The 14,071-nt window shown below is 48.7% G+C and overlaps 1 protein-coding gene across 1 annotated transcript in view; it reads left to right on the plus strand.

Annotated features, from left to right (window-relative positions):
- The window catches only part of ANXA6 (annexin A6), a 51,285-nt gene extending 40,015 nt beyond the window's left edge, over positions 1-11,270 (plus strand). The window contains exons 21-26 of the mRNA XM_012658224.1: positions 2,733-2,750; positions 3,544-3,637; positions 4,802-4,897; positions 6,815-6,873; positions 8,440-8,562; positions 10,856-11,270. Coding sequence (XP_012513678.1) covers positions 2,733-2,750; positions 3,544-3,637; positions 4,802-4,897; positions 6,815-6,873; positions 8,440-8,562; positions 10,856-10,915 — 450 coding nt within the window. The 3' untranslated portion in view covers positions 10,916-11,270. The remainder of the gene's footprint in view (positions 1-2,732; positions 2,751-3,543; positions 3,638-4,801; positions 4,898-6,814; positions 6,874-8,439; positions 8,563-10,855) is intronic.
- The last annotated feature ends 2,801 nt before the right edge of the window (positions 11,271-14,071 follow it).

A 14,071-nucleotide genomic window follows, 5' to 3' on the forward strand; every position in this document is an offset into this window, starting at 1 on the left:
GAGGCCTAGGCAACCACTAATCTGCTTTCTGTCTCTCTAGATTTGCCTATTCCGGACATCTCATGTAAATGAAATCACAATATCTGGCCTTTTGGGACTGGCTTCTTTCATTTAGCATGGTGTTTTTTTGATTTTTCGAGACAGAGTCTTGCTCTGGGCTAGAGTGCCATAGTGTCAGCTTAGCTCACAGCAACCTCAAACTCCTGGGCTCAAGCGATCCTCCTGCTTCAGCCTCCCGAGTAGCTGGGACTACAGGCATGTGCCACCATGCCCAGCTAATTTTTTTTTTTTTTTCCTATTTTAGTTGCCCGGCTAATTTCTTTCTACTTTTAGTAGAGATGGGGTCTTGCTCTTGCTAAGGTTGGTCTTGAACTCCTGGCCTCAAGCAATCCTTCTGCCTCAGACTCCCTGAGTGTTAATATTACAGACGTGAGCCACCACTCCTGGCCTTAGCATGGTGTTTTCCAGGGTCATCCGTGTTGTAGCATGTGTCAGTACTCCATTCCTTTCCTTTACCAAGTAATATTCCATTGTCCATTCATCAGCTGATGGAGATTTGGCTTGTTTCCACTTTTTGGCTATTATGACTAATGCTGCTATGAAAATCTGTGTACACATTTTTGTGTACACATACATAGGTTTTTATTTCTCTTAGGTATCTACCCAGGAGTAGAATTGTTGGATCATATGCTAACTCTATGTTTAACCTTTTGAGGAACAGCCCAGATGAAATTTTGCATGAAGTAGCTAGGCTAATAAGGAAAAGCTTTTGTGCCCCACCACATTTTTTAATACTACAGATATTATTGTCTTGAGGATGCTTTGAACAAACTAATGTATCTCAGGTTCTCTTGCCTGAATAAATGAGAATATTTGGCACTTTAAATTCTTTTTGTTTAATTTTGTAAACATCTTCCTCTGTTTGTAAAAAAAAAAAATACTAAGTTTTTTTAGTGTAACTTTAAAAATTTTTTTTGATAAAATGTATATAACAAAATTTACCATATTAATCATTTTTGAGTGTACAGCTCAGTGGCCTTAAGTACATTCACATTGTTAGGTGACCATCACCGCCATCCATCTCCAGAAGTCATCATCTTGCAAAACTAGAACTCTGGACCCATTGAACAGTCACTCCCCATTTGCCTATCCACCAGCCCCTAGCAACCACAATTCTACTTTCTGTCTAAGAAATCTGATGACTGTAAGCACTCCGTGTAAGTGGAATTGTATAGTATTTGTTCTCTTGTGACTGGCTTATTTTGCTTAGTATAATGTCCTCAAGGTTCAACTAGGTTGTTTCCAATACAGAAAAGTCTTGGAAAACCAGAAGCAGCCCATAATCCTAGCAGCCCTGATAACTCCTATTTGACATTGAAATAAAAAAATGAAATAATATATTTGCATGTTTAGGAAACGTAAATGTAAAATTTCAGAAAGAATAAAAGAAAATGCAAACACTTTGCTACATAGTCTTTCTCCTCAATGGCAACCACTGTTAACAGCATCTTGACAATTTCTTATGTACTTCCCTGTAAGTCTGAGACAGTATTTATGGTTTCTTATCAAGGTAAAAGAAATACTCTTATAGAATGTGCTGTACTTTACTTTTTTACTTAATTTAAATGGAAACTCTCCTTGTCAGCACTGTAGATAAATCTCATTCTTATTAAGAGCCCCCTGGATTGTTCCTATTGCTTGGATAAACCACAGCTTGTGTAACAAGTCATCTCTTCACACTTCCCAATTTTTCTCTATTACAAAGAATGCTGCAGGGAACAGTCTTGCATTGTATCTTGGGAGACTTTTGCCAAGTGTATCTGTAAGGCAGATTCCTAGCAACATAATTGCTTGCTCAAACAGGCATATATATTTTAACTTCTGATAGATGTTGCCAATGTGTATTATATAATAAAAAGAAGACAGAAGTTTCCATAGTGTAAGCTACTGTGAATTTTACGAAGAGAGTAGTTTCAGTCTATCCAATAGAACAAAGGGGTCAGCAGAGCTTCCGGGGAAAAGGCAAAAGCAAAACTCAGTCTGGGTACGCAAGGGCTGGCTGTATTTTGTTCCCAGGCGCTCAAAATCACAGCTATTTGCCTAACAAAATAGTGTCCTAACCACAGAATTTTGTGCTCTGCATATTGCAACAATTAACAGTAACCCTTGTAAAATGACTTTCCCACCTCCGCTTGGCTGTGTGTCCCCAGGCCAGTCACCTCTCCTTCAGCCCGACTGGCTGGCCTGCTTTTCCTGTGTGTAGCATGAGGTGCTAGATTACCTGTCTCCCAACCCCTTCCAACTCTGGACGTGCTAAAGGGTGCAGGGAACTTTGCACTCCTCACATTTTAACTTCTCAGTGGCTCTGGAAAGAAGTGATGGGGATCATTTATCTCTGTTTGCAGACAAGGAAACTGAGGCCTGGAGTCTGCTCTAGGTTATGGGGTGCATAGGGTAGAGTCCCCGTTTCTCTCTTTGTCTTATCCCTCTGGGGACCACATCTTTAGTTAACGCTAGGCCTAGCCCCATTTTGAGCTCCAGCCCAAAAAGTCAGAGAAGGGTATTTTTCCCTCTTCCCTGTCCCCCATCATGTCCCTATTTCCCTCGGGGTCTCCTGGGATCTCCGCCACTCCCAGCCAGGCCCCCTCACCCTGCACCCCAGGGCCAACCTGCCGGCCTCCTCTGACTCATGCCTTCCCTCTCTCCCTCCTCTCTCTCCTCCCTGCTCTCAGGTGGCTGCTGAGATCTTGGTGAGTGTCCTGTTCTCTGTTTGGATTTTAAGGGCCTGAGTAAAGTCTGGCTGGGCCCTGGGGCTGGGCCTCATGGGGCAAAATTGGGCCATGATTTGGGGGGTTTGCTCTGCAGCTTCTCTCTCTCCGCTTCCGGGACCCTTAGGGACCCTTAGGGACCCTGCCGGGCAAAAGATGGGCCAGGCAAGTGTTTCCCAAAATTTGGCCGTTCATCTCTGGCAGGATTTGTGCTATATAACCATCAGCTATTTATAGTTACCTTTAAATTGACTCAGTTTTAAACCTAAAATGAGTTATTTTAAAGGACATTTAATATCAGTATAAATAAAACTGATAGCTGGCTAGAAGATAATTGTGGAAACATACACATGCAGGGTGTTAACATATGTTTGCCTTTGACCTTGCTTGGGGAAACGCTGGCTAGGCCATCTTTCCTGCAAGTGAGCACATACACGTTTGGGGGTGGCAGGGGGTCTTTCAGAGAGGTTGAAGGATGGAAGGAGAATGTCAAGTCTCTTGCCCAGGGAGGGCCCAGGTCCATGGCCCTGAGGCCAAGTCCTCAGTGCTAAGGCCTTCTGTGTCAGTCCACAGGGCACCTGGGAACTTGATGGGAGTGTGAGTTCATTGTGCTTGAGGGGGAGGGAGGAAGACGGGGCCAATCTCAGCTCCCTTGGATGGCTGGTTAGCCCAGCTTCTGCTGTCCTCAGCCCAGACAAAGATGTGCATGTGAATAATAACCAAGGCTTTCTTTTGTCTCCCCTCCCAAATCCTTGCCCCAACTTGGGCTCTGCAGGAAATAGCAGACACGCCCAGTGGAGACAAAACTTCCTTGGAGACGCGTTTCATGATGATCCTGTGCACCCGTAGCTACCCGCACCTCCGCAGAGGTGAGGCCTGACCTCCTCCCCTCCCAATTCAGCAGGAATATCCCCAAATCTGATGAGAGGAGAGGAGGAGTTACCCACCTACCTCCTTGCCCCAGCAGTGGAGTATCATGGCTAATGGACTAGATGGATTCTAGTCCTGGTTCTACTGCTGACCATGGCTCAGCCTTGAGCCAACTCGGTTCACCTCTCCAGGGTTACAGGTGGACGCCTGGGATTAGGATAGCAAGTGAATTTCACCCTGAAGGCCAACTCTGATGGATTGGTAGTAGCTGCCTGGAATGTTGTGCTGAGAAGGATTCTGAGGTTCAGCCTCATGATCCACGTGTGATCTCTGCCAGGACCAAGGGAGTGAGGAGTGGTTTGAACCACAGGCCACCCCATGCACACGGCACCCCAGTATGCAGTGGCCCTGCTGTTAGGTGACCGTGAAGTACCCTTTCCACTGAGACATTTACATTTTAACATGCCTGTGTCTGGCACTTTTCCATACTTAAGGTGCTTTAGCGCAGTGGCTAAAAGAATGCACCTGGGTGCTGGGCAACCTTGATTTGAATCCCCCCTTTACCAGCCGTGTGGCCTCAAGCAAGTTACTGAATGTCTATGTCTGAACTCCCTTATCTAGGAATGGGGGTTTTAGTTCTACCTCACATGACTGTTGTGAAGATGTAAAACATACAACATGGGTAGAGCACTTACACAATGCCTGGCACACAGCAAGTGCTTCCCAAGTGTTATCATTACTCCCAAGTGTCATTACTTACAATAGTCTCTGTCCCAACTTGACACAGGAGGAAGAAGAGGCCCAGAAAGGGGAAGGGTCACTTGAGGTCACTCAGTGAGCTAGAAGCAGAGCCATGACCAGGACCCCTGGCCTTTTTACTACCCCGGCCGAGGTTCCCAGAACTTGTCCAAGGCTCTGGGGTTGCTGGCCGGGCCTGCAGGCTCTGACTGGCACTGAAAGCCCAAAGCAGCCTTGATGTCACAACTTCCCTCTCGCAGTGATCCCGCCGGATGCATTTCGGCCTGGCTGCGGCCATGCCTGCCGCCCTTTCCACTCTCCTGGGCACGGCCTATGTGCAGACCTGGCGGGGCAGGGGAGGGTGGGCTCCTCCAACTCCCAAACTGGAGCTCACCCCCCTCCTCCGGGGCTTCTCTTGGGGCCAGTCTTCCAGGAGTTCATCAAGATGACCAACTATGACGTGGAGCACACCATCAAGAAGGAGATGTCTGGAGACGTCAGGGATGCGTTTGTGGCCATCGGTAACTGGCGGGGACCAAGGGAAGGGGCTGGGCATTAGGAACTTGGCCAGATTTTCTGGAAGAGTGTAACTTTGGCAGCCCCCTCAGCTACTAGTATTGGAAAGCAAGTGCTACCACAGGTGGCCTCCAGGGCCCTGCCTGACCTGTGATTGTTGGGGAGTATGAGGACTGTTCCAGGCTGCAGCACAGGATGAGAAAACAATTCTCCCTGGGAAAGGAACAGAAGGCGAGGGCAGGGCAGGGGGAGGCACAGTGTCCTGCAGGACTAGGGTATATGCACACACACACATACACACATGCTCACAACACTACATACACAAAGCACATTGCACATACACACGCTACACACACTATACACATACGCTACACACATGACACTACATCTGCACATAGACACTAGTCACACACGACACATGCATACCACTTAATACACACACACCACATACACACATACAAGACACACACTATACATATACACATCACACACACTCTTTCCTCCTCCCAGCACTCTCTTCGGTTACTCTTTTCTTACATATTTGAGTTCTTGACTTTGGAAAAGTCTTGCCCTTTGGGATCTCAGTCTCTGCGTGTGTAAATACGGATGAGTGGGCACGAGCAAGGATCGAAGTTGTGGTTTCCATTAGCATTGATTATTATTAGTGTCTTAATTCATTTACTGTAAAACGCATTGCGTCAATGAACACATCCATACTAGGAGGACAAGGCACAAAGGAATTCCCGGTATATTCAGAGAATGGGGGAGCAAGGGTGGTAAGGTAGTGAAGGAGGACAGGTGCTTGGACTCCAGGCTGAGGAGTTTGGGGTTGGTTTGGAAGGTATTAGGGAGCTGCATGCAGAGCTGGGGGGGAAGATGTGTGATATGATCTTTCCCGTGGGGCTCCTGAGTCTGCTGCAGGGGAGTCCCTTGTATGACTGTGCCCTTGGAGGGAGCAGCTCCAGCCTCTGGCCCCTTGTTCTCTTAAAGATGCTTTTATGTCCAGGTCACTCCGGCTCTGGAGCTGGTATCTGGTTCCTCCTCCCTAAAGCTATCTGAGACACCCCCATGTGGGCTCTGGGGCCTTGAAATGAAGCTAAGGCCTTGAGAAAGGGCTGAGTTGGCCTAACCAGGCAGGCATTATCTGGGGTTGGCGTGAGGAGCGTGGGCTGCCAGTGTGGCCAGAGTGTGCAGGCTCTGGGCAGCACTCAGCCCCAGGGATTAGCATGGTGCCTTAAATTATGCCAACGAACAGCCATTCTTTGGGGCGGTATTTCTGTAATCGAGTAGCTCTCAAACATTAGGCTGTACTAGAGTGGGGCGATCAACTGTCATGATTTGTGCAGGGCTTTAGGTGCTAAAACCAGGACCGTCCCAGGCAAATTGGGACGCGTTGGTCACCCACCTCCAGTTTCAGTTCCAGCGCATCTGGGGTGGGGCATGAGAATTTGCATTTCTTCCAAGTTCCCGAGTGGTGCTGATATTGTTGGTCCAGAAAACACACTTTGAGAACCAGTGCTCAAAATGTTTCTAGAATCTGAATCTGTAGGATGGAGCCTAAAACCTGAGTGTTAAACAAGCTTCTCAGGTGATTCCGATGCACTTAAAAATGTGAGGCGCAGTGCCTTGGGTTCGTGACGAGTTAATTCCTTTTGAATCCTATACTAACCTTGGTTAGCTATAAGCACCTTAGCAGGAAATGAGTTGCAACCAAGTGAGAGCCAGGCCAAGGGATGAGCCAGACAAGGAGGCCCTGGGATGGCAGGGTGAAGGGGTCACCCCCAAGCATGACCCTGGGGTTGGCAATGATCTGCAGACCCAGGCTGTGGGAGAGGAGGTGGGGCGGGGTGGGGAGCCCAGTCCAGAGGCCGGGTGTACGTCCCCTGACCAGGCTCCCTGCATCTCTCTCCTCTTCCCACCAGTTCAAAGCGTCAAGAACAAGCCTCTCTTCTTTGCCGACAAACTTTATAAATCCATGAAGGTAAGAAAACATGCTCATTCGCTCCTTTCCCTTCCGGCACTGACTTCCATGCACACATAAAGACAGGTGTGTGCCATCCCCCGATCAGGACGTCTGGCAGCTGTTTCCTCCCATTTGATATTTATCGACATCTGCCCCTGTCTGGCTCTAGGACGGTAGTTTCCAATCAGGGGTGATTTTGGCCCCGAGAGGACATTTGGCAATGTCTGGACACTTCTTTTGCTTGTCACAACTTGGAGTGTATTGCTACTGGCATCTGGTGGGAAGAAAGCAGGGATCCAGTTGAACGTCCTACAATGCACAGGACAGCTCTGCAACAAAGAATTGTCTAGCCTGAACCGTCAAGGTTGAGAAACCTGCTCTAGGAACACGGGGCTGAGTAAGACACAGTCTCTGCCCTCTCAGAGCTCATGTTCTAGCAGGCGACACAGGGCCTCCTATGACAAATGATTGTCAAAGGTCAAAAGTGCTCAGCTCTGGGACTAGCTCTGCCTTTCCTGAAGAGCCCAGGCCACACTGGCCATCCTCTTAGCCCAGCCACCGGAGTCTCAACTGCTGGCAGAGCCTGGGCAGGCTGGTGGGTGGGAAGGAGCCTGAGACCCTGTCAGCCTACAGTCCCAAGCACGACAACCATTTCTTGATCACTTACCCTGTGCTCATGAGCACCAAGCCCTGTGCCAAGTGTTTCACCTCCCTGACCACAGTTGACCCTCGTGGCAACCCTGCGAGGTCACGATAGTATCCTCATTTTATAGAGGAAGAAACTGAGGCCTGGGGAGCTTAAAACTCTGCCCAAGTTTATATGGCTCCTAAATGGCAGAGCTGGGACTCGAACCTTATGCTGGCTCCTGAGCTGGCATTCCTCGCTCCCTGGGGGTAGAGGCGGGCCCTGGCTGCCCATGCATTCCATGCCTTGTGTCCTCTCCTTCTGCCCCATATTAGTTTCCCAGGGCTGCTGTAACAAATCACCACAAATTGGGTGATGACAGAAATTAATTCTGTCACAGTTCTGGAAGCCAGAAGTTCAAATTCAAGGTGTCAGCAGGGTTGGTTCCTTCTGGAGGCCTTGAGGGAGAACTGTCCCATGCCGTTCTCCTAGCTTCTGGTTGCCGGAGGCCCTTGTATTTCTTGGCTTGTGAAGACAACACTCCAGTCTCTGCCTTTATCTTCACATGGCCTTCTGTCCGTATGGTAGTGTCCCCTCTCCTTTTCTTGCAAGCTACTAATGATTGGTTTAGGGCCCACCCTAATCCTTTATGGTGTCATCTTAACTTACTGCATGTGCAAAGACCCTATTTCCAAATTAGATCACGTTCTGAGTTTCCCATTGGACGTGAATTTTGGAGAGGATACTGTTCAACCCATACGGGCCTTTTTTGCCTCTCAGTCTGGCCAGTCCTGGGCATAGGAGTGTTTTGGTCAGGACTATTTGTGGAAGGCAGAGGCAGAATAGCCCACCCTGGTTTTGGAAGGTAAAAGGGACAGAGGTGGACACCCACTATGTCTTGCCTGACCTATCTCTGCCTCTCCTCCTACCTATGTCTCCCTCTTGCCTGGCTCCACCAGGGCGCTGGCACGGACGAGAAGACCCTCACCAGGATCATGATCTCCCGGAGCGAGATCGACCTGCTCAACATCCGGCGAGAATTCATTGAGAAATACGACATGTCTCTCCACCAAGCCATTGAGGTAAGGGTGGGGTTAGAGGTCAGTGGGAAGGGAGCAAGTGTCAGATCCCTAATATAAGATTAGAAGTCTTTTTATTCCCATTGTCTTTTTCCCACTGGATTACCTCTTAGAACAGCCAGGATATTGCTAAATGAAAGGAGACCTGCCTCATTGTTTATACCAAAATAAATTCCAGAAGAATCAAAGGTATATAATTAAAGATTTCCAAATAAAACAAGAGCTCATTTTTTGCTTTTTAAAAACAACTTTAGGCCGGGCGAGGTGGCTCACCCCTGTAATCCTAGCACTTTGGGAGGCCAAGGCAGAAGATCGCTTGAGGCCAGGAGTTCTGTGTGAGCACAAGTGAGACCCTGTCTCTACAAAAAATAGAAAAATCAGCCAGACACAGCGGCAAACACCCATAGTCCCAGCTGCTCAGGAGTCTGAGGCAGGAGGATCGCTTGAGCCCAGGAGTTTGGGCCAGCCTGGGTAATGTAGGGAGACCCTGTTTCAAGAAAAAGAAAAAAAAAACATTTTATTGAAGTATAATTTACATACCATAAAATCCACCTGTTTTAAGGGTGCAAGTCAATAATTTTTAGTAAATTCACTGAGTTGTGCAACCTTCACCACCATCCAGTTTCCAAACATTTCCATCATCCCACTAAGTTCTCTTATCCCTGCCCACCTATTTCCACCCAACCACAGGCAGCCACCAAGCTACTTTCTATCTCTGTTGATTTGCCTTTTCTAGATAGTTTATATAGATGGAACCATGTAATATGTGACCTTTTATGTCTGACTTCTTTGACATATGGAGCCCATTTTTTTGGTCTTTGATATTGGCCAGGATCTTATGGTTTGATGCTATCCATACTTGGCTGACAAGACTGGGCATCTCTCAGGCATTCTCATGTAGACTTGGTAGGAACGTAAACCACCAGCACATTTCAAAGGGTAATTTGGCAGTTTCTAAATGTAAAGTATGTATATTTTTGACTTGGTAATTGTAGGAATTTATCCTACAGACATTGCTACGATGTTCTCAAAGACATGTAAGAGGATATTTATGCCAGCATTGTTGATAGTAGCAAAAGACTGGAAGCCCTCCCTACAGAACTGGTTAAATAGATTATGGCCCATCCATATGCTAGAATATATACAGCCATAAGAAACCCTGGGAAATCTGTGTACTGATTTGGAATCTTGTCAAAGTACAGCCCAGAACAGGACACGTGTCCATTTGTGTAGAAAAGGGTTGTTATACAAGTACACATATTTGTATGTACATAGACAATGGCTGGAAAACCGTACAAGAAAGTAGTTAACAGGCTGGTCCGAAGGTAGTGAGTTATCTCACTTGACTGTTCACAGTTAGTCACAGGTCAAACTCCTTGTTCTACTACTTTCCCCCTTCCCACTACTGCACTTGACTAGTCTTTAAAAAAAGAGAAAAGAAAGAAAAAATTAACAGTGGCCACCTCTTGATATGGGGAACCAGGGGGTCAAGGATGGGAGGAACACTTTTACTGTATAATCTTTTCTTTGATTTTAATTGTTTATGATGATAGTACATTGTTTTTCAAAAATCATATCAAAAAATAAATCCAAAAAACTCAAAAAAATCCATATCTCATAGAAAGGACAGGTGCCCCTCTAAGAGGAGAGCCGTCCCATGTGGGAGAAAGCCTGGCCTCCCCCAGCCCGACCTGTGTGCCAGACCCTCGTGATGTGTCTGCACGTGGTGATGTTCGTACACATTCCCAGGAATGGTCTGGCAGCTAGAGCACGATAATCTTTGTTCAAATAAGGAATCACGTGGCACAGTGTGCGACGGGCCATGAGGGGAGAGTATTAGCAGAGTACAAGGGTACAAGGGGACCAAGGGAGGTTGGAGTTCATTCTGCCTCCTAAGGCAAGATGGTGGGCCTGGCGCTTCTCAGAGCAGAGCGCAGTGCCACGGACAGGATTTGGGGCAGGGCATGGCACAGGGCATGCTTGACGGGCGGGGTGGGGGGGTGGGAAGAGGACCTGGATGCTCCCAGAAGGAAGGCAGCAGGTGAAGCTGCAGAGCTCTGCAGTGACAGATCGCAAAGGGCTGTGAAGCCAGTCCCGGAGTTTGCACATCTTCCTGAGGGTAACAGGAGGCACAGATGGAACATGGTCACGTGTATGTGTTAGGGAGATCCCTCTGGTCTTGGTGCAGCAGCTACGCTGCCAGGGGAGATGTCCAGACCGATGGGCGACAATGGGAGGGACATTGAGGCCAGAAGGACTGTTTTCACTCACTCTGCTCTCCCTCTGCCCCTGCCAGGGCGACACCTCCGGAGACTTCCTGAAGGCCCTACTGGCTGTCTGTGGTGGTGAGGACTAGGGCCACCAGCTTTGGCGGGCACTTCTGCCGAGAAACAGTCAGCAGCTCCAGCCGCCATGGCCAAGCGCGATTGTTCCAGCTCCAGAGACAGGAACGGGCGGGGTGCGGGGAGGGTTAGGGTTGGACTCTTGTCTTCAACTGGGGCTTAGGAAAGGCTCCCACCCCCACGGGCCACTGAGGACCCAGCACGGTCACTCCTGCTCACGGCCGAGCGGCTGAAGAACCATAGCCATAGACCCCGTCCACCTTCACTCCCCTGACGCCTCAGCCTTTCCCAGCTTCCTTCCCTTGCCACAGCCTGTGCCCTGGTTTGGGCTTTGTCAAATCCAGAAACATACTGAGCCTCTGTCTGTAATGAGTGGTGTGTGTGCTTTGAATGGCGGGTTGGTAGCAAGTGCCAGTCGAGTGCGCTGGGGTAGCGGGAGGAGTTATTAATATGCGCTTGGGCAAACTGACACCCATCTCCATCCAGGCTGTGCTGGAATCCTGGCCCGGGAGCAGGAAGCCAGGGTTCGAATTTGCATCTGCCATGCACTTGTGTTCTGACCTCTGGCCAGTCCCCTTCTCTCCCTGAGTCTCTACTTTCTTGTCTACAAAATGAGGGAGTGGGATGAAAACATCTTGGCTTCCCTTCTAACGTGAACGTCCAGTTCATGTGCCTCCAGTTCATTCCCTTGACACTTCCCTCTTTAAAAAAGAAATGAAGGCCGCGCACGGTGGCTCACGCCGAGGCGGGCGGATTATTTGAGCTCAGGAGTTCGAGACCAGCCTGAGCAAGAGCGAGACCCTGTCTCTACTAAAGATAGAAAGAAATTAATCAGACAACTAAAAATACATAGAAAAAAATTAGCTGGGCATGGTGGCGCATGCCTGTAGTCCCAGCTACTCGGGAGGCTGAGGCAGGAGGATCGCTTGAGCCCAGGAGTTTGAGGTTGCTGTGAGCTAGGCTGACGCCACCGCACTCACTCTAGCCTGGGCAAAAAAAAAAAAGAAAAGAGATGCACAAACACGTAAACATTTCCAATGAGGGCCTCTGTCTTCCGTCTAGAACCTGCAGCCTGGATTTTCCTTATTAGAGCTTGAGGTTGTGACATCTGCCCATGAGTGAGTTATGTCTTTAAACTCTTCCAAGGTGTTTCCTGGGAAGCCCACAGGGGAGTTTGAGCTCAGGTGCCCTCTCCTCCCCTCTCACTGCCTGGACATTTCTCTATGTGTGTTTTTCAGCCATTACAACCAAACCCAAACTTCCTCTTTTGAACTCTTCAGGGGCACCAGATGTGATCGCGATCTGGGGAGGCCCGTGGAAAGTTTCCACTTCATGAAGGACACCGATAAGCAAGTGGGCTCAACTGCAATTTCCCTGCCTTCCCCTCCTCCAGCCCACTTCTGGCCCGTGACTTGGGTCTAAGATTGGCCAATGACCATGGCGTGAGGCTGCCGGCTGGCTAGAGAGCTCTGCCCGCTGCCCTGGCTGACCAGAGCAGTTTATTGCAGTTCAGTGCACGTTTATGGTAGTAGCTTTGCAGATAGCACAGGCAGTCGAGAGACTTGCTGAGTCTGGTCTTGTCCCTCCCTCGCAGTGTGATCTTAGACCAGCCATTGCCCTCACTGGGGCTGTTTCTCCATTTATATGATGAGGGGTTGCACCCAGTCATTTGGAAGAGCTGTCTCTCTATCTCGGGCGTATGAGTCTGCAACTAAGGAAATGTACCCCGTTGTGTCTTCTCCACTTCCTTTGCTCTAGCAGCGTGTGAGCCCACAAGCCTTGAGGATCAGCTAAGAGCTTTCTGGGGTGTTTGCCAAACTTAAACTGTTACTGAAAGATAAATTAACGAAATGGTTAAGAGCTTTGGAGTAAGACCTTTGTAACTATGAGCACATGAACCTCAGTTTCCTTATCTGTAAAATGGGGCTAATTCTACCTGTCCAATAGCCTGTGGGAGTAAAATGAGCTGATTTGTGGAAGTGCTCAGCACAGCACCTGCCAGGCTTGGGGTCAGCTGACAGCAATACCAGCTCAGAGCCAGGCTCCACTGTAGATACTGAGAGGTGGAGCCCATTAATGTTTTCTGGCTTTGATTTCAAGTCAGTTGGCTACAGATCACAGAGGCATCTGAAGCCAAAAAGGAAAATGCCTTAAAAATATATTCTGAGGGAAATGGGCCAGGGGAGGACGGGAAAGACCAGTGGAATCCGAGGACTAGAAGTGAGGATGCCGAGGGGCATATGGAAGAGGGGGCCCAGGAACCAGAAATGAGAATAGCTAAGGCCGGGCGCGGTGGCTCGTGCTTGTAATCCTAGTGCTATGGGAGGCTGAGGTGGGAGGATCACTTGAGCTTGGGAGTTTGAGACCAGCCTCCAGCCTCAGCAAGAGTGAGACCCTGTTTGTACTAAAAATCGAAAAAATTAGCTGGATGTGGTGGGCACATGCCTGTAGTCCCAGCTACTCAGGAGGCCGAGGCAGGAGGATCACTTGTGCCTAGGAGTTTGAGGTTGCTGTGAGCTAGGCTGATGCCATAGCACTGTAGCGTGGGCAACAGAGCAAGACTCTTGTCTCAAAAAAAAAAAAAAATAGCTAAAATTGAGCACTTACCATGTATGCCTCAACATTCATTTTTCACTTAATTTTCAGTTAAGGCGGTTGCCTTCTGGGATGGGTGGGCAGCAGGAGGGAGACCCTACGGTGTTAGGTGAGGTGGATGAAATTAGATGTGGGAGTTTGCACCCTATTATGGAGGACCTTGAATGTCAGGATTTTCTCTTATAACCTAGGGGGAGCCTTTGGAGGTTCTCGGGTGGGGAAGGTGTATCTAGCTACGCACATGAGAAAAACCTATGACGGGGCTGGGCGCGGTGGCTCACGCCTGTAATCCTAGCACTCTGGGAGGCCGAGGCGGGTGGATCGCTCAAGGTCAGGAGTTTGAGATCAGCCCGAGCAAAAGCGAGATCCCGTCTCTACTAAAAATAGAAAGAAATTATCTGGACAGATAAAAATATATATATAGAAAAAATTAGCCGGGCATGGTGGCGCATGCCTGTAGTCCCAGCTACTCGGGAGGCTAAGGCAGTAGGATTGCTTGAGCCCAGGAGTCTGAGGTTGCTGTGAGCTAGGCTGATGCCACGGCACTCTGCCAGGGCAACAGAGCCAGACTCCGT

The sequence above is a fragment of the Propithecus coquereli genome, unplaced genomic scaffold (genome assembly GCF_000956105.1).
Source record: "Propithecus coquereli isolate 6110/MARCELLA unplaced genomic scaffold, Pcoq_1.0 Scaffold58, whole genome shotgun sequence".
NCBI classification, from domain to species: domain Eukaryota; kingdom Metazoa; phylum Chordata; class Mammalia; order Primates; family Indriidae; genus Propithecus; species Propithecus coquereli.